General features: G+C 45.7%; 1 protein-coding gene across 1 annotated transcript in view; it reads left to right on the top strand.

The window, feature by feature from the left end:
* Positions 1-12,808: 12,808 nt before the first annotated feature.
* Positions 12,809-24,102, top strand: part of LOC110490881 (retinol dehydrogenase 10-A) — a 29,203-nt gene continuing 17,909 nt past the window's right edge. Inside the window, exons 1-2 of the mRNA XM_036945671.2 lie at positions 12,809-13,656; positions 14,335-14,570. Of these exons, the coding sequence (XP_036801566.1) occupies positions 13,356-13,656; positions 14,335-14,570 (537 nt within the window). The 5' untranslated portion in view covers positions 12,809-13,355. The remainder of the gene's footprint in view (positions 13,657-14,334; positions 14,571-24,102) is intronic.

Raw genomic sequence — 24,102 nt, 5'->3', positions numbered from 1 at the left:
TTGGAACCAAATATCTCAAATTTGGACTCATCAACCAAAGGACAGATTTCCACCGGTCTAATGTCCATTGCTCGTGTTTCTTGGCCCAAGCAAGTCACTTCTTCTTATTGGTGTCCTTTAGTAGTGGTTTCATTGCAGCAATTCGACCATGAAGGCCTGATTCATGCAGTCTCCTCTGAACAGTTGATGTTGAGATGTGTCTGTTACTTGAACACTGTGAAGCATTTATTTGGGCTGCAATCTGACGTGCAGTTAACTCTAATGAACTTATCCTCTGCATCAGAGGTAACTCTGGGTCTTCCTCTCCTGTGGTGGTTCTCATGAGAGCCAGTTTCATCACAGCACTTGATGGTTTTTGTGACTGCACTTGAAGAAACTTTCAAATTTCTTGAAATGTACTTGCCATAATATGGACTTTGTCTTTTACCAAATAGGGCTATTTTCTGTATATCACCCCTACCTTGTTGCAACACAACTGATTGGCTCAAACACAAGGAAATAAATTCCACAAATGAACTTTTAAGAAAGGCACACCTGTTAATTGAAATGCATTCCAGGTGACTACCTCATGAAGCTGGTTGAGAGAAGCCTAGTGTGTGCAAAGCTGTCATCAAGCCAAAGGGTGGCTACTTGGAAGAATCTCAAATATAAAATATATTTTGATTCGTTTAACACTTTTTTAGTTCCATTTAAGTTATTTCATAGTTTTGATGTCTTCACTACTATTTTACAAGGTAGAAATTTGTAAAAAAATGAAAGAAAAATCTTTGAATGAGTAGGTGTCCAAACTATTGACTGGTAATGTATGTAAAAAAAATATATATATATCACTGTAAAATTTTTTGGTAAACTTTGTTTGAGATGCATGCAACTAGTACATCACTAATTGTGTGTCATTAACCTTGTAAAGCATAACATGCCCATATTATCCAAATATACAACCACGGAAAAAACGGTTTACTTTTCTTTTTAACCTTTATATAACTAGGCAAGACGGTTAAGAACAAATGCTTATTTACAATGACGGCCTAAACCGTAACCCGGATGGCGCTGGGCCAATTGTGTGCCACCCTATGGGACTCCCAATCACGGCCGCATGTGATACAGCCTGGAATCAAACCAGGGTCTGTAGTGACGCCTCTAACACTGAGATGCAGTGCCCTAGACCGCTGTGATACAGCCTGGAATCAAACCATGGTCTGTAGTGACGCCTCTAGCACTGAGATGCAGTGCCCTAGACCGCTGTGATACAGCCTGGAATCAAACCATGGTCTGAAGTGACGCCTCTAGCACTGAGATGCAGTGACCTTAGACCGCTGTGATACAGCCTGGAATCAAACCAGGGTCTGTAGCGACGCCTCTAGCACTGAGATGCAGTGCCTTAGACCGCTGTGATACAGCCTGGAATCAAACCAGGGTCTGTAGCGACGCCTTTAGCACTGAGATGCAGTGCCTTAGACCGCTGTGATACAGCCTGGAATCAAACCAGGGTCTGTAGCGACGCCTCTAGCACTGAGATGCAGAGCCTTAGACCGCTGTGATACAGCCTGGAATCAAACCAGGGTCTGTAGCGACGCCTCTAGCACTGAGATGCAGAGCCTTAGACCGCTGCGCCCCTCAGGAGCCCCTTTATATTACAGTGAACTTGGTGGGATTTTAATGAATGCATTAATTCATGCAGACATGTGGCTAAATGTTCACCATCCATTTTTACTGTGTTAATATAGAGTTAGGATCCCTCAAAGTTCACTCTAAAAGAACATAATAATAATCTTCCCAATTATGGAGCTGGCATAATATGGACATCGCATGGTAAACAATGACCATCACACTGGATTCATGATCCACTAGCTGCACATATAAATATAACAAACAAAATACTTACACATTTGTCCAGTTCTTTTTTCTTTTTTTCTTATTTTCTTTTTTTTACATAGTGGTCCTCAAAGTTCACTGTTATATAACATCTTTAAAAAATAATAACTAAAGATAAAGAATGTGTGGATAGATCCCCCCCCCCCCCCCCCAAAAAAATGTAGTTATTTAATTATTTTTTTGTGCTGCAGAAATCAATATCAATGTAGTACTAACAATCCATCACATAAACAATCCATCACTGTACCCCGCACATAAAATAAAAATTAACCATTTGGTATAATTTTGATTACGGAATATTACATTAGTGTGCTTCAAACTGTTTCGAATGATTTCTCTGTCAGTGCGTTTGCGTGTATCCATTTTCCGATCAGAAAACAACCAATACCGTAAAGTGCTGTGTATTCGCGCAAAAAAAAAAAAAAATCAGGAGGACCCTGAAGAGCGGATGGCTTGACCGCGTTTTGCGAGTGTTTGGCTCACTTGACCGCAGTCAATTTGTGATGGGTGTTCTTGAACGGATTGGCAATATTTTGGCACCGTCAACTTGTAGAAGGTTAGTGGGAAAGTTTAAACCACCTAAATATACGCACATGCACTAAACATTTAGTATTCGAAACTCAAACGATTTCCCAACACATTTTTCTATAATCCTACGGGCTATTTATCATTCTCCATATCTGATATCCCAATGCATCCACATTGCACATGCCCACCATTGGGTGGTGCTATTTTGCTGCGTATTTCAAGTGCACTCGAAAACAGATATTTATCTCATTTCAGTCTGGGAGCTAGCGAGCTACAGTGCCTTCAGAAAGTATTCAAGCCCCTTTACTTTTTTTCACATTTTCTTGTGTTACAGCTTAAATTGATTACATTTAGATTGTGTGTCACTGATCTACGCACAATAGTCCATAATGTCAAAGTGGAATTTTGTTTGTAGAAATGTAAAAAAAAAAAAAAAAAAGTCTTCAGTCAATAAGTAATCCACCCATTTTGTTTTGGCAAGCCTAAATGAGTATGAGTGTGGAAGTGGCCCCTGGCAACCTGTAAGGAATTTTTTATTTTTTTGTACTTTTACTACTGATACTTACGTGTATTTCAAACCAAATACATTCAGACTTTTACTCAAGTAGTATTTTACTGGGTGACTTTCACTTAAGTCATTTTCTATTTCTTTAATTTTACTCAAATAATGACAATTGGGTAGTTTTTCCACCACTATATATACAGTGGGGAGAACAAGTATTTGATACACTGCCGATTTTGCAGTGTCTCCTACTTACAAAGCATGTAGAGGTCTGTACCATTTTTACCATAGGTACACTTCAACTGTGAACCCCCCCCCCCCCCCCTTCTACGTTAAACGTATCTTTGATGTTTCGCTGTGTTTCTGAGATTTGACAGTACAACAAAAAAGTTACATTACCAAAACATTCTTCTTTTTTTTTCCGTACAAAAAAACATTCTCCTGAACAGCTTCTACCCCCAAGTCATAGGACTGATAAATAGATGACAAAATGGCTACACAGACTAACTGCATTGACATTTCTATACATTTACACTCACATACAATCATCGAATAAACTGCTGCTACTCCGTTGATTATACATCCTGATGCATAGTCACGTTTTGCCTTTACAGATCTACCCCTACCACTCTAGTATCCCTGCTCATTGGAAATATAGTATTGACACTGACCCGGGAACTGTCCCTGTATATAACTACTGACCCTGGAACTGACCCTGTATATAACTACTGACCCTGGAACTGACCCTGTATATAACTACTGACACTGTATATAACAACTGACCCTGTATATAACTACTGACCCTGTATATAACAACTGACCCTGTATATAACTACTGACCCTGTCTATAACTACTGACCCTGTATATAACTACAGACCGGGTATATAGCTACTGACCCTGTATATAGCTACTGACCCTGTATATAACTATTGACACTGTATATAGCTACTGACCCTGTATATAACTACTGACACTGTATATAGCTACTGACCCTGTATATAACTACTGACACTGTATATAGCTACTGACCCTGTATATAACTACTGACCCTGTATATAACTACTGACCCTGGAACTGTCCCTGTATATATCTACTGACCCTGTATATAACTACTGACCCTGTATATAACAACTGACCCTGTATATAACTACTGACCATGAATATAACTACTGACCCTGTATATAACTACTGACCCTGGAACTGTCCCTGTATATAACTACTGACCCTGTATATAACTACTGACCCTGTATATAGCTACTGACCCTGGTAATGTCCCTGTATATAACAACAGACCCTGTATATAGCTACTGACCCTGTATATAACTACTGACCCTGTATATAACTACTGACCCTGGAACTGTCCCTGTATATAGCTACTGACCCTGTATATAGCTACTGACCCTGGAACTGACCCTGTATATAACAACTGACCCTGGAACTGTCCCTGTATATAACTACTGACCCTGTATATAGCTACTGACCCTGTATATAGCTACTGACCCTGGAACTGACCCTGTATATAACAACTGACCCTGGAACTGTCCCTGTATATAGCTACTGACCCTGTATATAACAACTGACCCTGGAACTGTCCCTGTATATAGCTACTGACCCTGTATATAACTACTGACCCTGGAACTGTCCCTGTATATAACTACAGACCCTGGAACTGTCCCTGTATATAACTACTGACCCTGTATATAACTACTGACCCTGTATATAGCTACTGACCCTGTATATAACAACTGACCCTGTATATAGCTACTGACCCTGTATATAACTACTGACCCTGGATATAACTACAGACCCTGGAACTGTCCCTGTATATAACTACTGACCCTGTATATAACTACTGTCCCTGTATATAGCTACTGACCCTGTATATAACTACTGACCCTGGATATAACTACAGACCCTGGAACTGTCCCTGTATATAACTACTGACCCTGTATATAACTACTGTCCCTGTATATAGCTACTGACCCTGTATATAACTACTGACCCTGTATATAACTACAGACCCTGGAACTGTCCCTGTATATAACTACTGACCCTGTATATAGCTACTGACCCTGTATATAACAACTGACCCTGGAACTGTCCCTGTATATAACTACAGACCCTGGAACTGTCCCTGTATATAGCTACTGACCCTGTATATAACTACTGACCCTGTATATAGCTACTGACCCTGTATATAGCTACTGACCCTGTATATAACTACTGACCCTGTATATAGCTACTGTCCCTGTATATAGCTACTGTCCCTGTATATAACTACTGACCCTGGAACTGTCCCTGTATATAGCTACTGACCCTGTATATAGCTACTGACCCTGTATATAACTACTGACCCTGTATATAACTACTGACCCTGTATTTATTTATTTTATTTTTTATTTCACCTTTATTTAACCAGGTAGGCAAGTTGAGAACAAGTTCTCATTTACAACTGCGACCTGGCCAAGATAAAGCAAAGCAGTTCGACACATACAACGACACAGAGTTACACATGGAGTAAAACAAACATACAGTCAATAATACAGTAGAAACAAGTCTATATACGATGTGAGCAAATGAGGTGAGATAAGGGAGGTAAAGGCAAAAAGGCCATGGTGGCAAAGTAAATACAATATAGCAAGTAAAACACTGGAATGGTAGATTTGCAATGGGAGAATGTGCAAAGTAGAAATAAAAATAATGGGGTGCAAAGGAGCAAAATTAATAAATTAATTAAATACAGTAGGGAAAGAGGTAGTTGTTTGGGCTAAATTATAGGTGGGCTATGTACAGGTGCAGTAATCTGTGAGCTGCTCTGACAGTTGGTGCTTAAAGCTAGTGAGGGAGATAAGTGTTTCCAGTTTCAGAGATTTTTGTAGTTCGTTCCAGTCATTGGTAGCAGAGAACTGGAAGGAGAGGCGGCCAAAGAAAGAATTGGTTTTGGGGGTGACTAGAGAGATATACCTGCTGGAGCGTGTGCTACAGGTGGGAGATGCAATGGTGAACAGCGAGCTGAGATAAGGGGGGACCTGGAGCCAGTGGGTTTGGCGACGAGTATGAAGCGAGGGCCAGCCAACGAGAGCGTACAGGTCGCAATGGTGGGTAGTATATGGGGCTTTGGTGACAAAACGGATTGCACTGTGATAGACTGCATCCAATTTGTTGAGTAGGGTATTGGAGGCTATTTTGTAAATTACATCACCAAAGTCGAGGATTGGTAGGATGGTCAGTTTTACAAGGGTATGTTTGGCAGCATGAGTGAAGGATGCTTTGTTGCGAAATAGGAAGCCAATTCTAGATTTAACTTTGGATTGGAGATGTTTGATATGGGTCTGGAAGGAGAGTTTACAGTCTAACCAGACACCTAAGTATTTGTAGTTGTCCACGTATTCTAAGTCAGAGCCGTCCAGAGTAGTGATGTTGGACAGGCGGGTAGGTACAGGTAGTGATTGGTTGAAGAGCATGCATTTAGTTTTACTTGTATTTAAGAGCAATTGGAGGCCACGGAAGGAGAGTTGTATGGCATTGAAGCTTGCCTGGAGGGTTGTTAACACTGTGTCCAAAGAAGGGCCAGAAGTATACAGAATGGTGTCGTCTGCGTAGAGGTGGATCAGAGAATCACCAGCAGCAAGAGCGACCTCATTGATGTATACAGAGAAGAGAGTCGGTCCAAGAATTGAACCCTGTGGCACCCCCATAGAGACTGCCAGAGGATCGGACAGCAGACCCTCCGATTTGACACACTGAACTCTATCAGAGAAGTAGTTGGTGAACCAGGCGAGGCAATCATTTGAGAAACCAAGGCTGTCGAGTCTGCCGATGAGGATGTGGTGATTGACAGAGTCGAAAGCCTTGGCCAGATCAATGAATACGGCTGCACAGTAATGTTTCTAATCGATGGCGGTTAAGATATCATTTAGGACCTTGAGCGTGGCTGAGGTGCACCCATGACCAGCTCTGAAACCAGATTGCATAGCAGAGAAGGTATGGTGAGATTCGAAATGGTCGGTAATCTGTTTGTTGACTTGGCTTTCGAAGACCTTAGAAAGGCATGGTAGGATAGATATAGGTCTGTAGCAGTTTGGGTCAAGAGTGTCACCCCCTTTGAAGAGGGGGATGACCGCAGCTGCTTTCCAATCTTTGGGAATCTCAGACGACACGAAAGAGAGGTTGAACAGGCTAGTAATAGGGGTGGCAACAATTTTGGCAGATAATTTTAGAAAGAAAGGGTCCAGATTGTCTAGCCCGGCTGATTTGTAGGGGTCCAGATTTTGCAGCTCATTCAGAACATCAGCTGAGCAGATTTGGGAGAAGGAGAAATGGGGAAGGCTTGGGCGAGTTGTTGTGGGGGGTGCAGTGCTGTTGACCGGGGTAGGAGTAGCCAGGTGGAAAGCATGGCCAGCCGTAGAAAAATGCTTATTGAAATTCTCAATTATGGTGGATTTATCAGTGGTGACAGTGTTTTCTATCTTCAGTGCAGTGGGCAGCTGGGAGGAGGTGTTCTTATTCTCCATGGACTTTACAGTGTCCCAGAACTTTTTTGAGTTAGTGTTGCAGGAAGCAAATTTCTGCTTGAAAAAGCTAGCCTTGGCTTTTCTAACTGCCTGTGTATAATGGTTTCTAGCTTTCCTGAACAGCTGCATATCACGGGGGTTGTTCGATGCTAATGCAGAACGCCATAGGATGTTTTTGTGTTGGTTAAGGGCAGTCAGGTCTGGGGAGAACCAAGGGCTATATCTGTTCCTGGTTCTAAATTTCTTGAATGGGGCATGTTTATTTAAGATGGTTAGGAAGGCATTTAAAAAAAATATCCAGGCATCCTCTACTGACGGGATGAGATCAATATCCTTCCAGGATACCCCGGCCAGGTCGATTAGAAAGGCCTGCTCGCTGAAGTGTTTCAGGGAGCGTTTTACAGTGATGAGTGGAGGTCGTTTGACCGCTGACCCATTACGGATGCAGGCAATGAGGCAGTGATCGCTGAGATCTTGGTTGAAAACAGCAGAGGTGTATTTAGAGGGCAAGTTGGTTAGGATGATATCTATGAGGGTGCCCGTGTTTAAGGCTTTGGGGAGGTACCTGGTAGGTTCATTGATAATTTGTGTGAGGTTGAGGGCATCAAGTTTAGATTGTAGGATGACTGGGGTGTTAAGCATGTTCCAGTTTAGGTCGCCTAGCAGCACAAGCTCTGAAGATAGATATGGGGCAATCAGTTCACATATGGTGTCCAGAGCACAGCTGGGGGCAGAGGGTGGTCTATAGCAGGCGGCAACAGTGAGAGACTTGTTTTTAGAGAGGTGGATTTTTAAAAGTAGAAGTTCAAATTGTTTGGGTACAGACCTGGATAGTAGGACAGAACTCTGCAGGCTATCTTTGCAGTAGATTGCAACGCCGCCCCTTTGGCAGTTCTATCTTGTCTGAAAATGTTGTAGTTTGGAATTAAAATGTCTGAGTTTTTGGTGGTCTTCCTAAGCCAGGATTCAGACACAGCTAGAACATCCGGGTGTGCTAAAGCAGTGAATAGAACAAACTTAGGGAGGAGGCTTCTAATGTTAACATGCATGAAACCAAGGCTATTACGGTTACAGAAGTCGTCAAAAGAGAGCGCTTGGGGAATAGGAGTGGAGCTAGGCACTGCAGGGCCTGGATTCACCTCTACATCGCCAGAGGAACAGAGTAGGAGTAGAATAAGGGTGCGGCTAAAAGCAATAAGAATTGGTCGTTTAGAACGTCTGGAACAGAGAGTAAAAGGAGGTTTCTGGGGGCGATAAAATAGCATCAAGGTATAAAGTACAGACAAAGGTAAGGTAGGATGTGAATACAGTGGAGGTAAACCTAGGTATTGAGTGATGAAGAGAGAGATATTGTCGCTAGAAACATCATTGAAACCAGGAGATGTCATTGCATGTGTGGGTGGTGGAACTAATAGGTTGGATAAGGTATAATGAGCAGGACTAGAGGCTCTACAGTGAAATAAGCCAATAAACACTAACCAGAACAGCAATGGACAAGGCATATTGACATTAAGGAGAGGCATGCTCAGTCGAGTGATCAAAAGGGTCCAGTGAGTGGAGAGGTTGGTTGGGGGTCACAGCGATTTAGACAGCTAAATCGGGAGCAAGCTAGCATAGGAGCAAGCTAGCATAGGATGGAGGTCTGTTATTAGCCAACTCTTGCGTTCCGTCAGTAGATTAGTGGGTTTCCGTGAGGTAGAGGGGATTAATCCAAATCACACAACAACAACAAAAATAAAAACAATAGATATAGTTATAGAGGCCCAAGAAGAAAAATAAATAAATAAGAGCTACTGACCCTGGAACTGTCCCTGTATATAACAACTGACCCTGGAACTGACCCTGTATATAACTACTGACCCTGTATATAACTACTGACCCTGGAACTGACCCTGTATATAACTACTGACCCTGGAACTGTCCCTGTATATAACTACTGACCCTGGAACTGACCCTGTATATAACTACTGACCCTGTATATAACTACTGACCCTGGAACTGACCCTGTATATAACTACTGACCCTGGAACTGTCCCTGTATATAACTACTGACCCTGGAACTGTCCCTGTATATAACTACTGACCCTGTATATAACTACTGACCCTGGAACTGTCCCTGTATATAACTACAGACCCTGGAACTGTCCCTGTATATAACTACAGACCCTGTATATAACTACTGACCCTGTATATAACTACTGACCCTGTATATAACTACTGACCCTGGAACTGTCCCTGTATATAACTACAGACCCTGGAACTGTCCCTGTATATATCTACAGACCCTGGAACTGTCCCTGTATATAACTACTGACCCTGGAACTGTCCCTGTATATAACAACTGACCCTGGAACTGACCCTGTATATAACTACTGACCCTGTATATAACTACTGACCCTGGAACTGACCCTGTATATAACTACTGACCCTGTATATAGCTACTGACCCTGGAACTGTCCCTGTATATAGCTACAGACCCTGTATATAACTACTGACCCTGTATATAACTACTAACCCTGTAAATAACTACAGACCCTGTATATAACTACTGACGCTGTATATAGCTACTGACCCTGTATATAACTACTGACCCTGGAACTGTCCCTGTATATAGCAACTGACCCTGGAACTGTCCATGTATATAGCAACTGACCCTGGAACTGTCCATGTATATAGCAACTGACCCTGGAACTGTCCATGTATATACCTACTGACCCTGTATATAACTACTGACCCTGTATATAACTACTGACCCTGGAACTGTCCCTGTATATAGCAACTGACCCTGGAACTGTCCATGTATATAACTACTGACCCTGTATATAACTACTGACCCTGTATATAACTACTGACCCTGTATATAGCTACTGACCCTGGAACTGTCCCTGTATATAACTACAGACCCTGTACATAGCTACTGACCCTGTATATAACTACTGACCCTGGAACTGACCCTGTAAATAACTACTGACCCTGTATATAACAACTGACCCTGTATATAACTACTGACCCTGTATATAACTACTGACCCTGTTTATAACTACTGACCATGGAACTGTCCCTGTATATAACAACTGACCCTGTATATAACTACTGACCCTGTATATAACTACTGACCCTGTATACAGCTACTGACCCTGTATATAACTACTGACCCTGGAACTGACCCTGTATATAACTACTGACCCTGGAACTGTCCCTGTATATAACTACTGTCCCTGTATATAACTACTGACCCTGTATATAACTACTGACCCTGGAACGGTCCCTGTATATAACAACTGTCCCTGTACATAACTACTGACTCTGGAACTGTCCCTGTATATAACTACTGACCCTGGAACTGTCCCTGTATATAACTACTGACCCTGTATATAACAACTGACCCTGAAACTGTCCCTGTATATAACTACTGACCCTGGAACTGTCCCTGTATATAACTACTGACCCTGGAACTGTCCCTGTATATAACTACTGACCCTGTATATAGCTACTGACCCTGTATATAACAACTGACCCTGTATATAACAACTGACCCTGTATATAACTACTGACCCTGTATATAACTACTGACCCTGTATAAAACAACTGACCCTGTATATAACTACTGACCCTGTATATAACTACTGACCCTGTATAAAACAACTGACCCTGTATATAACTACTGACCCTGTATATAACTACTGACCCTGTATAAAACAACTGACCCTGTATATAACTACTGTCCCTGTATATAACTACTGACCCTGTATATAACTACTGACCCTGTATATAACTACTGACCATGAATATAGCTACTGACCCTGTATATAGCTACTGACCCTGGAACTGTCCCTGTATATAACAACTGACCCTGTATATAACTACTGACCCTGTATATAACTACTGACCCTGTATATAGCTACTGACCCTGGAACTGTCCCTGTATATAACTACTGACCCTGTATATAACTACTGACCCTGGAACTGTCCCTGTATATAACTACTGACCCTGTATATAACTACTGACCCTGTATATAGCTACTGACCCTGGAACTGTCCCTGTATATAACAACTGACCCTGTATATAACTACTGACCCTGTATATAACTACTGTCCCTGTATATAACTACTGATCCTGGAACTGTCCCTGTATATAGCTACTGACACTGTATATAACTACTGACACTGTATATAACTACTGTCCCTGTATATAACTACTGACCCTGTATATAACTACTGACCCTGTATATAACTACTGACCCTGTATATAACTACTGACCCTGTATATAACTACTGACCCTGTATATAACTACTGATCCTGGAACTGTCCCTGTATATAGCTACTGACACTGTATATAACTACTGACCCTGTATATAACTACTGACCCTGTATATAACTACTGTCCCTGTATATAACTACTGACCCTGTATATAACTACTGACCCTGTATATAACTACTGACCCTGTATATAACTACTGTCCCTGTATATAACTACTGACCCTGTATATAACTACTGTCCCTGTATATAACTACTGACCCTGTATATAACTACTGTCCCTGTATATAACTACTGACCCTGTATATAACTACTGTCCCTGTATATAACTACTGACCCTGTATATAACTACTGTCCCTGTATATAACTACTGACCCTGTATATAACTACTGTCCCTGTATATAACTACTGACCCTGTATATAACTACTGACCCTGTATATAACTACTGACCCTGTATATAACTACTGTCCCTGTATATAACAACTGACCCTGTATATAACTACTGTCCCTGTATATAACTACTGACCCTGTATATAACTACTGTCCCTGTATATAACTACTGACCCTGTATATAACTACTGTCCCTGTATATAACTACTGACCCTGTATATAACTACTGACCCTGTATATAACTACTGTCCCTGTATATAACTACTGACCCTGTATATAACTACTGACCCTGTATATACTGTAGCTTACTTACTTTCTCATTATCAATAAAAAACAATATTTTTTAAAAATATATAGGCTATGTTTATTGAATATAATTACAATTGATATGTACACGTTGACTGGTTTTACAAGACATTTGATGACATTTTAATTGAATTTATAAAGTTTCATAACTTTAAATCTACTCATGTAATAAACAAAAAAACGGTCACTCGTCATCAGTGATAACCTCTTTTGTAAAGGTGTGACGTTTACAGTTCGGTTATCTTTCCAAAGTCGGAATGTTGTTTTATTTAATTACTAAAGAAAAAGGAAGACAATTTCGTAATACATTTTCCCTCGGTTTTAATTCCTCTGACAACACTTCCTAAAGTCCTACAGGTGGCACAAGAGAGCTACTGTTCCATTCAGTCTCCGGTTTCCACTACGCGCCTTTCATTTTACTAAAGATAAGCCACTCTTCTATTTCTGTCAGGCGCAGCCGCCCTCGTCCTATTGGGGTCCATTGATAGGCAGTGGTTAAAAAGCGCACGAGCCGCTGTTCTGTTATGAGAGCACTGCAGGACTGTCACTGCAACGGACGGAAGGGCGCAACACAGTGGCAGTGTCTACACGCAACTCCGTACTTACTTATTTCTATGCGCACTTGCGACAACTGGGACTGTTTGCGAGAATCGGGAAGCAACTTGACAAAATCAGCAACAAGTTTAAAAAAAATCATTTGTTGAGCCTAGCATTCATTGATTCAGTCAATTTCTGCATTCTTTTGCTGTCTTGGAGTAGAGTAATTTATTTTTAAAAAATAAGGAAATCAGTCTAGTAGACCTCTATTCTATTCAGACCGTTTGTTTCATAAACAACACGAACAATATTAGTTTACTTATTTATCACAACTTTGGCTGCAATAACTCATTTAAACCACAGTAAAGCACAACGGTGTGCGCTTTCTATACAATATTATCTCGGTTCTCTCATTATCTTGCTCATTGCCATCGCGTTCAAGATGATGAACACTATGGTCATTTTTGCGGAATTTTTCGTGGTCATCTTGAAAGTGCTCTGGGCTTTTGTTACCGCCGGGGCAAAATGGGTGGTGCGGCCGAAGGAGAAGAGTGTAGCGGGACAGGTGTGTGTGATCACCGGGGCTGGAAGCGGTCTGGGTCGGCTGTTCGCCAAGGAGTTCGCTAGAAGACGGGCTGTACTGGTGCTATGGGACATCAACAGCAAAAGCAACGAGGAGACCGCGGAGTTGGTGAGGGAAATCTACCGGGAGCTGGACAGTGAATCTCCGATGGCCAAAGAAGGTGAGTTGCCTGAAAATATCTCTCATCCGATTTTTTTTTGCAACGCGATTCTTTAGGCTCATTATACTTGATCAAATATACGATCAAATATTGTCTGGTCAGACGGGTCAACCTAGGTGTTATTCTATTGATCGCAAAATCGTAATAACAAGCTTTTTTAATAATGAGGGTGTTTTTTTAAAAAGCCAACTAGCCTATTTACTGTCGACTCCGTGTATTAGAATATAAGAGCACATTTGCTGCAGCCTCGATGAGCATCATTCCGAGGAGAACTTCAGTCGGTAAACTAGGCGTGGGTACGGTGCGCTCGCCTCGGGGCAGCTCCCTGTTAAAGTCCTCACTCTCGGTCCCTTCGCGGTTTGTCTGTGCTAGTAGCCTACCCGGTCATTGCCTATAGGGGCGAAAGTGTACAGGCTCATGTTTGACCCGCCACCACCACACACACAAAGTGCTCACGAGCTATAAAATAATGTTTCAGAACTGTTGCATGGCAGTTAAAGGGTCTGACTTGTCCATAAACTTGAAAAGAAAAGTTATTTATTCCATGGCTTGAATTTTAAATGTGTTATTACCTTATTCTGATTTGGACTGTCTATTTATGATTTGACTGTCTTGGCTTCCAGTGATGTACTGTGGTTTATTCTCACTCCCTGTCTCTTCCTCCCTCCCTCTATCCAGGAGCAATAGGAGGGCTAGAGGAGGTGCTTCCGTTCAAGCCTCAGGTGTACACGTACGTTTGTGACGTGGGCAAGCGGGAGAGTGTGTACTCCACGGCGGAGAAGGTGCGTCGGGAGGTGGGCAACGTGGACATGTTGATAAACAACGCTGGCGTGGTCTCTGGTCACCATCTCCTGGAGTGTCCTGACGAGCTGATCGAACGCACCATGGTGGTCAACTGCCACGCACACTTCTGGGTGAGTCCCCCACGCCTACTGTCATCCCTGTCCCCTGTCCCCCACGCCTACTGTCATCTCTGTCCCCTGTCCCCCACGCCTACTGTCATCCCTGTCCCCTGTCCCCCATGCCTACTGTCATCCCTGCCCCATTTCCCCCAGGCCTACTGTCATCCCTGTCCCCTGTCCCCCATGCCTACTGTAGTGTCATCCCTGTCCCCTGTCCCCCACGCCTACTGTCATCCCTGTCCCCTGTCCCCCACGCCTACTGTCATCCCTGTCCCCTGTCCCCCATGCCTACTGTCATCCCTGTCCCCTGTCCCCCACGCTTACTGTCATCCCTGTCCCCTGTCCCCCATGCCTACTGTAGTGTCATCCCTGTCCCCTGTCCCCCACGCCTACTGTACTGTCATCCCTGTCCCCTGTCCCCCACGCCTACTGCACTGTCATCCCTGTCCCCTGTCCCCCATGCCTACTGTACTGTCATCCCTGTCCCCTGTCCCCATGCCTACTGTAGTGTCATCCCTGTCCCCCATGCCTACTGCACTGTCATCCCTGTCCCCTGTGCCTACTGTAGTGTCATCCCCGTCCCCTGTCCCCCATCCCTACTGTAGTGCCATCCCTGTCCCCTGTCCCCCACGCCTACTGCACTGTCATCCCTGTCCCCTGTCCCCCATGCCTACTGTACTGTCATCCCTGTCCCCTGTCCCCATGCCTACTGTAGTGTCATCCCTGTCCCCCATGCCTACTGCACTGTCATCCCTGTCCCCTGTGCCTACTGTAGTGTCATCCCTGTCCCCTGTCCCCCATCCCTACTGTACTGTCATCCCTGTCCCCCACGCCTACTGCACTGTCATCCCTGTCCCCTGTCCCCCATGCCTACTGTACTGTCATCCCTGTCCCCTGTCCCCATGCCTACTGTAGTGTCATCCCTGTCCCCCATGCCTACTGCACTGTCATCCCTGTCCCCTGTGCCTACTGTAGTGCCATCCCTGTCCCCTGTCCCCCACGCCTACTGTAGTGTCATCCCTGTCCCCTGTCCCCCATGCTTACTGTCATCCCTGTCCCCTGTCCCCCACGCCTACTGTAGTGTCATCCCTGTCCCCTGTCCCCCATGCCTACTGTAGTGTCATCCCTGTCCCCCACGCCTATTGCACTGTCATCCCTGTCCCCTGTCCCCCATGCCTATTGCACTGTCATCCCTGTCCCCTGTCCCCCATGACAGTCCATGTCATCCCTTTCCCCCATGCCTACTGTAGTGTCATCCCTGTCCCCCACGCCTACTGCACTGTCACCCCTGTCCTCCATGCCTACTGTACTGTCATCCCTGTCCCCCACGCCTACTGCACTGTCATCCCTGTCTTCCATCTCTACTGTACTGTCATCCCTGTCCCCTGTCCCCCACGCCTACTGCACTGTCAGCCCTGTACCCCACTCCTACTGTAGTATCATCCCTGTCCCCCACACCTACTGTACTGTCATCCCTGTCCCCTGTCCCCCACGCCTACTGTACTGTCATCCCTGTCCCCTGGCCCCCACACCTACTGTACTGTCATCCCTGTCCCCTGTCCCCCACGCCTACTGTACTGACATCCCTGTCTCCTGTCCCCCACGCCTACTGCACTGTCATCCCTGTCCCCTGTCCCCCACTCCTACGGCACTGTCATCCCTGTCCCCCACACCTACTGCACTGTCATCCCTGTCCCCCACACCTACTGCACTGTCATCCCTGTCCCCCACGCCTACTGCACTGTCATCCCTGTTCCTTGTCCCCCATGCCTACTGCACAGTCATCCCTGTCCCCTGTCCCCCACGCCTACTGCACTGTCATCTCTGTCCCCTGTCCCCCACCCCTACTGTACTGGCATCCCTGTCTCCCATACCTACTATCATCTAAATCACCTTCATTCACCTATCCCTGTCCCCTATCCCTGTCCCCTATCCCTGTCCCCTGTCATTTTTATTTTTTATTTAATTTCACCTTTATTTAACCAGGTAGGCTAGTTGAGAACACCTTTATTTAACCAGGTAGGCTAGTTGAGAACACCTTTATTTAACCAGGTAGGCTAGTAGAGAACACCTTTATTTAACCAGGTAGGATAGTTGAGAACAAGTTCTCATTTATAACTGCGACCCTGACCAAGATAAAGCAAAGCAGTTCGAAACAGAGTTACACATGGAGTAAAACAAACACACAGTCAATAATACAGTAGAAAAAAATCTATATACAGTAAATGTTTACAGTCCATCCTGATACTAGTCTGGTGTTTACAGTCCATCCTGATACTGGTCTGGTGTTTACAGCTCATCCTGATACTGGTCTGGTGTTTACTGTCCATCCTGATACTGGTCTGGTGTTTACTGTCCATCCTGATACTGGTCTGGTGTTTACAGTTCATCCTGATACTGGTCTGGTGTTTACTGTCCATCCTGATACTGGTCTGGTGTTTACTGTCCATCCTGATACTGGTCCGGTGTTTACTGTCCATCCTGATACTGGTCTGGTGTTTACTGTCCATCCTGATACTGGTCTGGTGTTTACAGTCCATCCTGATACTGGTCTGGTGTTTACTGTCCATCCTGATACTGGTCCGGTGTTTACATCACCTCCTGATACTGGTCTGGTGTTTACTGTCCATCCTGATACTGGTCTGGTGTTTACATCACCTCCTGATACTGGTCTGGTGTTTACAGTCCATCCTGATACTGGTCTGGTGTTTACTGTCCATCCTGATACTGGTCTGGTGTTTACAGTCCATCCTGATACTGGTCTGGTGTTTACATCACCTCCTGATACTGGTCTGGTGTTTACTGTCCATCCTGATACTGGTCTGGTGTTTACATCACCTCCTGATACTGGTCTGGTGTTTACAGTCCATCCTGATACTGGTCTGGTGTTTACATCACCTCCTGATACTGGTCTGGTGTTTACTGTCCATCCTGATACTGGTCTGGTGTTTACTGTCCATCCTGATTCTGGTCTGGTGTTTACATCACCTCCTGATACTGGTCTGGTGTTTACAGTCCATCCTGATACTGGTCTGGTGTTTACAGTCCATCTTGATACTGGTCTGGTGTTTACATCACCTCCTGATACTGGTCTGGTGTTTACAGTCCATGCTGATACTGGTCTGGTGTTTACTGTCCATCCTGATACTGGTCTGGTGTTTACTGTCCATCCTGATACTGGTCCGGTGTTTACAGTCCATCCTGATACTGGTCTGGTGTTTACTGTCCATCCTGATACTGGTCTGGTGTTTACATCACCTCCTGATACTGGTCTGGTGTTTACAGTCCATCCTGATACTGGTCTGGTGTTTACAGTCCATCCTGATACTGGTCTGGTGTTTACTGTCCATCCTGATACTGGTCTGGTGTTTACAGTCCATCCTGATACTGGTCTGGTGTTTACTGTCCATCCTGATACTGGTCTGGTGTTTACAGTCCATCTTGATACTGGTCCGGTGTTTACATCACCTCCTGATACTGGTCTGGTGTTTACTGTCCATCCTGATACTGGTCTGGTGTTTACAGTCCATCCTGATACTGGTCTGGTGTTTACTGTCCATCCTGATACTGGTCTGGTGTTTACAGTCCATCCTGATACTGGTCTGGTGTTTACAGTCCATCCTGATACTGGTCTGGTGTTTACTGTCCATCCTGATACTGGTCTGGTGTTTACTGTCCATCCTGATACTGGTCTGGTGTTTACTGTATCCTACAGTATCTGCTCTCTCAGCAGCACATCTTAACACATCATTGCTGAATGTCCTGGTCTCTCGGTCTCTCTGTCTCTCTGTCTCTGTCTGTCTCTCTCTGTCTCTCTCTTTGTCTCTCTCTGTCTCTGTCTCTCTCTGTCTCTCTCTCTCTGTCTCTCTCTCTCTCTCTGTCTCTCTCTCGCTCGCTCTCTCGCTCGCTCTCTCGCTCGCTCTCTCGCTCGCTCTCTCGCTCGCTCTGTCTCTCTCTCTCTCATCCTACTCTATGTGTGTGCCAAACTATGGTTTATTTTGGTTTGTGTGTGTGTGCATGTCTGTATGTGTGCCTTTCTCTGTGTCTGGAAAGTAAATGCTGACCATAAATAGTTTCCCTGGCTGCATCTGTAGTCTCATCCAGTCAACATACGCTCCTCTCCTCTCCTCTCCTCTCCTCTCCTCTCCTCTCCTCTCCTCTCCTCTCCTCTCCTCTCCTCTCCTCTCCTCTCCTCTCCTCTCCTCTCCTCTCCTACCAGCCTCAGAAAGAGAGAGGGGTGTGCTGGGTTGAATGTTGTAACAACTGAAGCCAGCTGTTTGGCAGGCAGGCAGGCAAAGATAAATTGCCTCCCAAATGGCACCCTATTCCCTGTGGGTATGGGTCAAAAGTAGTGCACTGCATAGGGAATAGAGTGCCATTTGGGAGGCAGACATAGACTGATGATCCCATTGGTATGTCAATCCCCTCTGGACTGCCCTGAGCCCACTAACATATCCCCCACTTCCGCCATGACACACAGCGAGAGAGTGATGGGCGTGAAGCCCAGCGAGAGAGTGATAGTAGTGCACTATATGGGGAATAGGGTGCCATAGGGCCCTGGTCAACAGTAGTGCACTATATAGGGAATAGGGTGCCATAGGGCCCTGGTCAACAGTAGTGCACTATATAGGGAATAGGGTGCCATAGGGCCCTGGTCAACAGTAGTGCACTATATAGGGAATAACGTATAATTTGGGACAGGTTTGTGTTCTCTATTTGTTTTACCCCTTTCTTGCTTGCCGACAGACAGGCAGGCAGACAGACAGACAGACAGACGCAGACAGGCAGACAGACAGACAGACGCAGACAGGCAGGCAGGCAGGCAGTCAGAGAGTCAGACAGACAGACAGACTCAACTCAATCTGCTTGGCCAGAGTAGTTAATTAAAAGCCCATTGAAAGTGCACATCCTGTCTTGGGGGGGGGGGGGGGGGGTTAGTAAACGAGTCCATTCTGAGGGCTGCTTAGAGCATTGTTCAGGAGATTTACCCCCCCCCCCCCCCCTGTGGTGAGGCAGTTGTGACGGGGTGGGGGGGGGGGGTACTTTGTTTAGAAACCTGCAGTGAGAGCCGACTAGCTCTGAAGAACCAGGGGGATTTTTATAACACAGGTTGCTTTACAATCGGACATATCTATTAGTTTTTGTTTACATGTGGTGGTGATGAATGATGCGTTGATTGATCGGAGTGCGTGTTTGTTTGCTGTTCTCTGATGCCGCAGGGATTTGAGTGGAGAAGCTGTCTGTTTCATTCTCAGGGATTTGAGTGGAGAGGCTGTGAATTGATTTTTGAAAATGAGCTTGCGCAATCTCTTGTCAGTTCAATGGGCCGTGTAGGAGACAGGTTATATATGACTGATCTATTAAGTTAGCGAAGATTCCCTCGACTTAGCGAAGATTCCCTCGACTTAGCGAAGATTCCCTCGACTTAGTGAAGATTCCCTCGACTTAGTGAAGATTCCCTCGACTTAGCGAAGATTCCCTCGACTTAGTGACGATTCCCTCGACCGTGTAGGATTTATTAATTGCAGCCTATTTCCTATCTGTAATAGATTTTTAACGGTCCCCAGTTCCCTTAGGAGTAGTTTAAAATAGTGCGCTATATTTTGTAATAGGGAGCCATTTGGAACGCCCCCTTAGTCAGTGATACAGCAGTAGTCTGGATTCTCATTAGGGCTGCTCCTGATTTTTTTTTTTTCTGTCTTGTTCTTTGCGAAGGGACGGACGTAGGGAGGCAGGGAAGGGAGGCAGGGAGGGGACGGACGGAGGGAGGCAGGGAGGGGACGGACGGAGGGAGGCAGGGAGGGAGGGGACGGAGGGAGGCAGGGAGGGAGGGGACAGAGAGAGGGAGGCAGGGAGGGGACGGACGGAGAGAGGGAGGCAGGGAGGGGACGGAGAGAGGGAGGCAGGGAGAGAGGGAGGCAGGGAGGGGACGGAGGCAGGGAGGAGACGGAGAGAGGGAGGGGACGGAGAGAGGGAGGCAGGGAGGGGACGGAGAGAGGGAGGCAGGGAGGGGACAGAGAGAGGGAGGCAGGGTGGGGACGGAGAGAGGCAGGGAGGGGACGGACGGAGAGAGGGAGGCAGGGAGGGGACGGAGAGAGGGAGGCAGGGAGGGGACGGAGGCAGGGAGGGGGAGGAGACGGAGAGAGGGAGGGGACGGAGAGAGAGAGGGAGGCAGGGAGGGGACGGAGAGAGAGAGGGAGGCAGGGAGGGGACGGAGAGAGGGAGGCAGGGAGGGGACGGAGGCAGGGAGGAGACGGAGAGAGGGAGGGGACGGAGAGAGGGAGGCAGGGAGGGGACGGAGAGAGGGAGGCAGGGAGGGGACGGACGGAGGGAGGGAGGGAGGGAGGGCAGTGTGGGTAGATGAAAGCAGGTTCTAATGAATGGGGACAGACCAGCATGTCAGAATGGAGGATTGTGGTCCATTAAAGACACCAGAGTTTGCTGCGGTTTTGGGATTTTTTTTGGGGGGGGTTTGTTGTTGCCTTAGCTAATAATATGGTAATGTATGCCCACGTAAGGCTCTGGCTAAAAGTAGTGCACTATGTAGGGAATAGGGTGCCACTTGGGACTTCCTCTTTGCTCTTACACAAACACATGCAAGCCGGTGTCGTAGCTCACTACATGCAGATGGTCCTATCACACAGAGCTTTGATATGTGTTGTGCCGGTAGGCCATAGCAGGTCGTACACAACTACAATTCCATATTATGACTCAACAACTAACCACAAATGGGATTTAATGCTAGTCTTATATATATATATATATATATATATATATATATATATATAATTGATTAGGACATTCAAACAAGTTTAGAGGAAATGGTGCTTTTTAAAGCTTTAAAACAGCTTTTGTGGGTATTACTAAACAGGACATTTTTATTTGCCAAAAGAAGGGATTAAAATCAGGGGGAGAGAGTGGTCCTGTTCTTCTGTTTTAGTTTATACAGGAAGGGAGGGAGGTGGTTCCTTCCCAGCTCTGCTGCTTTCTCAAGCCTGTCATCTCTCTGTTTGGACATAAACAGCCTAAAGCACATTTCTCCTCCATGTCTGTTCGAGGTTGATTTTTAATGAGGGAAAAGTAAGAATATATATTATATTAACCTTAATTAAACCTTAATTCGGTTTTCTTTGTATGTCTAGCATTTACAGATTATTATTCCAATGACTATCCCGTAATCAACGACTATCCCGTAACCAACGACTATCCCGTAACCAATGACTATCCCGTATCCCATAACCAATGACTATCCCGTAATCAACGACTATCCTGCAACCAACGACTATCCCGTAACCAACGACTATCCCGTAACCAACGACTATCCCGTAACCAACGACTATCCCGTAACCAACGACTATCCCGTAATCAACGACTATCCCGTAACCAACGACTATCCCGTAACCAATGACTATCCCGTATCCCATAACCAACGACTATCCTGTAACCAACGACTATCCCGTAACCAACGACTATCCCGTAACCAACGACTATCCCGTATCCCATAACCAACGACTATCCCGTAACCAACGACTATCCCGTAACCAATGACTATCCCGTAACCAATGACTATCCCGTAACCAACAACTATCCCGTATCCCATAATCAACGACTATCCTGTAACCAACAACTATCCCGTAACCAACGACTCCCATAACCAACAACTATCCCGTAACCAACAACTATCCTGTAACCAATGACTATCCTGTAACCAACGACTATCCCGTAACCAACGACTATCCTGTAACCAACAACTATCCCGTAACCAATGACTATCCTGTAACCAATGACTATCCTGTAACCAACGACTATCCCGTAACCTACGACTATCCCGTAACCAACAACTATCCTGTAACCAATGACTATCCCGTAACCAATGACTATCCCGTAACCAACGACTATCCTGTAACCAATGACTATCCCGTAACCAACGACTATCCTGTAACCAACAACTATCCCGTAACCAACAACTATCCTGTAACCAATGACTATCCTGTAACCAACGACTATCCCGTAACCAACGACTATCCTGTAACCAACAACTATCCCGTAACCAACAACTATCCTGTAACCAATGACTATCCTGTAACCAACGACTATCCCGTAACCAACGACTATCCTGTAACCAACAACTATCCCGTAACCAACAACTATCCTGTAACCAACGACTATCCCGTAACCAACGACTATCCCGTAACCAACGACTATCCCGTAACCAACGACTATCCCGTAACCAACGACTGTCCCGTAACCATCGACTGTCCCGTAACCAACGACTGTCCCGTAACCAACGACTGTCCCGTAACCAACGACTGTCCCGTAACCAACGACTGTCCCGTAACCAAGACTGTCCCGTAACCAACGACTATCCTGCAGGCTGGCCGCAGCTCGGCTGTTACCCAGGGTAACAGTTACAGATAATTATCATAAACTCCCTCCTCCTTTCCTCCTCTAAAAAGTCTATCAGAGTCCACAACGTGTACGTGCAGCAGATTCTTGGGACCGTTGATTTTCATACCTTTTCTAATTCTCAGCATGGCTCAAAACTAATTTCTCCAACTGTCAACACATTCAAATGAGTAGAGGATGCGTACGCGGAGCAGGGGGGGTGGTTGGGAATTTTGGGGAGGTGCACGTTCGGGCTGAGCTCCCCCCCACGGACGGTGATCTCAGAGCCGCATACCATTGGGAGGCCAGACTATCGCGTCTACAAGTCTGGACCTTTTACAGTGAAGTTTGAAGTGTTCCCCTTCCCTCTCTGGCCTCTCCAGCAACACCAGACGTTTCCTCCCCTCCCTTCTCTTCTTCTCCTCCTCTCTTCCTCCCCTCCCTCTCTTCTTCTCCTCCTCTCTTCCTCCCCTCCCTTCTCTTCTTCTCCTCCTCTCTTCCTCCCCTCCCTTCTCTTCTTCTCCTCCTCTCTTCCTCCCCTCCCTTCTCTTCTTCTCCTCCTCTCTTCCCCTCCTCCTCTCTGCTCCAACGTGACCTGGCAGTGGGTTCACTGCACTGACTCCATCTGAAATGGTCCAACGAGTGTGGAAACACGACGAAGGGAGAGACGGGAAGGGCAGAGTCCAGATGGGAGGAGGAGAGAGGGGGGCTGAGAGAGATGGAGAGTGTGTGTGTGTGGTGCACGTGTTTTTGGATAGCACGGTTTGAATGGAGCCACGATGGAGATGTGAGCAGGAAGTAGGTGGTTATCTAAGCATGATTCTGCCAGGCAACACACACACACACACACACATACAGTGCCCTCCCCTGTCTCCATCATGGGTCTCTGATTGGTCCCTGATGGTCCCAAGGCCTGATTCAGAGGTCCCAGCCCGGCCCAGCATGGGTTCCTGATTGGTCCCTGATGGTCCCAAGGCCTGATTCAGAGGGCCCGGCCCGGCCCAGCATGGATGCAGCTGTATGGGAACCACCCCGCCCAGCTGGTCCCGCGTCACGGATCAGACGTCACTTCCCTTTATTCTTGCGTTTGAGGAAGAGGAGGGGCTATATACGGACACGCCTGGTGCCCGAATGGACGACGTGTGTCGCACAGCTGAGA

The sequence above is a fragment of the Oncorhynchus mykiss genome, chromosome 15 (genome assembly GCF_057628025.1).
Source record: "Oncorhynchus mykiss isolate SJ-2025 chromosome 15, ASM5762802v1, whole genome shotgun sequence".
Classification (NCBI taxonomy): Eukaryota; Metazoa; Chordata; class Actinopteri; order Salmoniformes; family Salmonidae; genus Oncorhynchus; species Oncorhynchus mykiss.
This window is presented reverse-complemented; position numbering and strand designations above follow the sequence as displayed.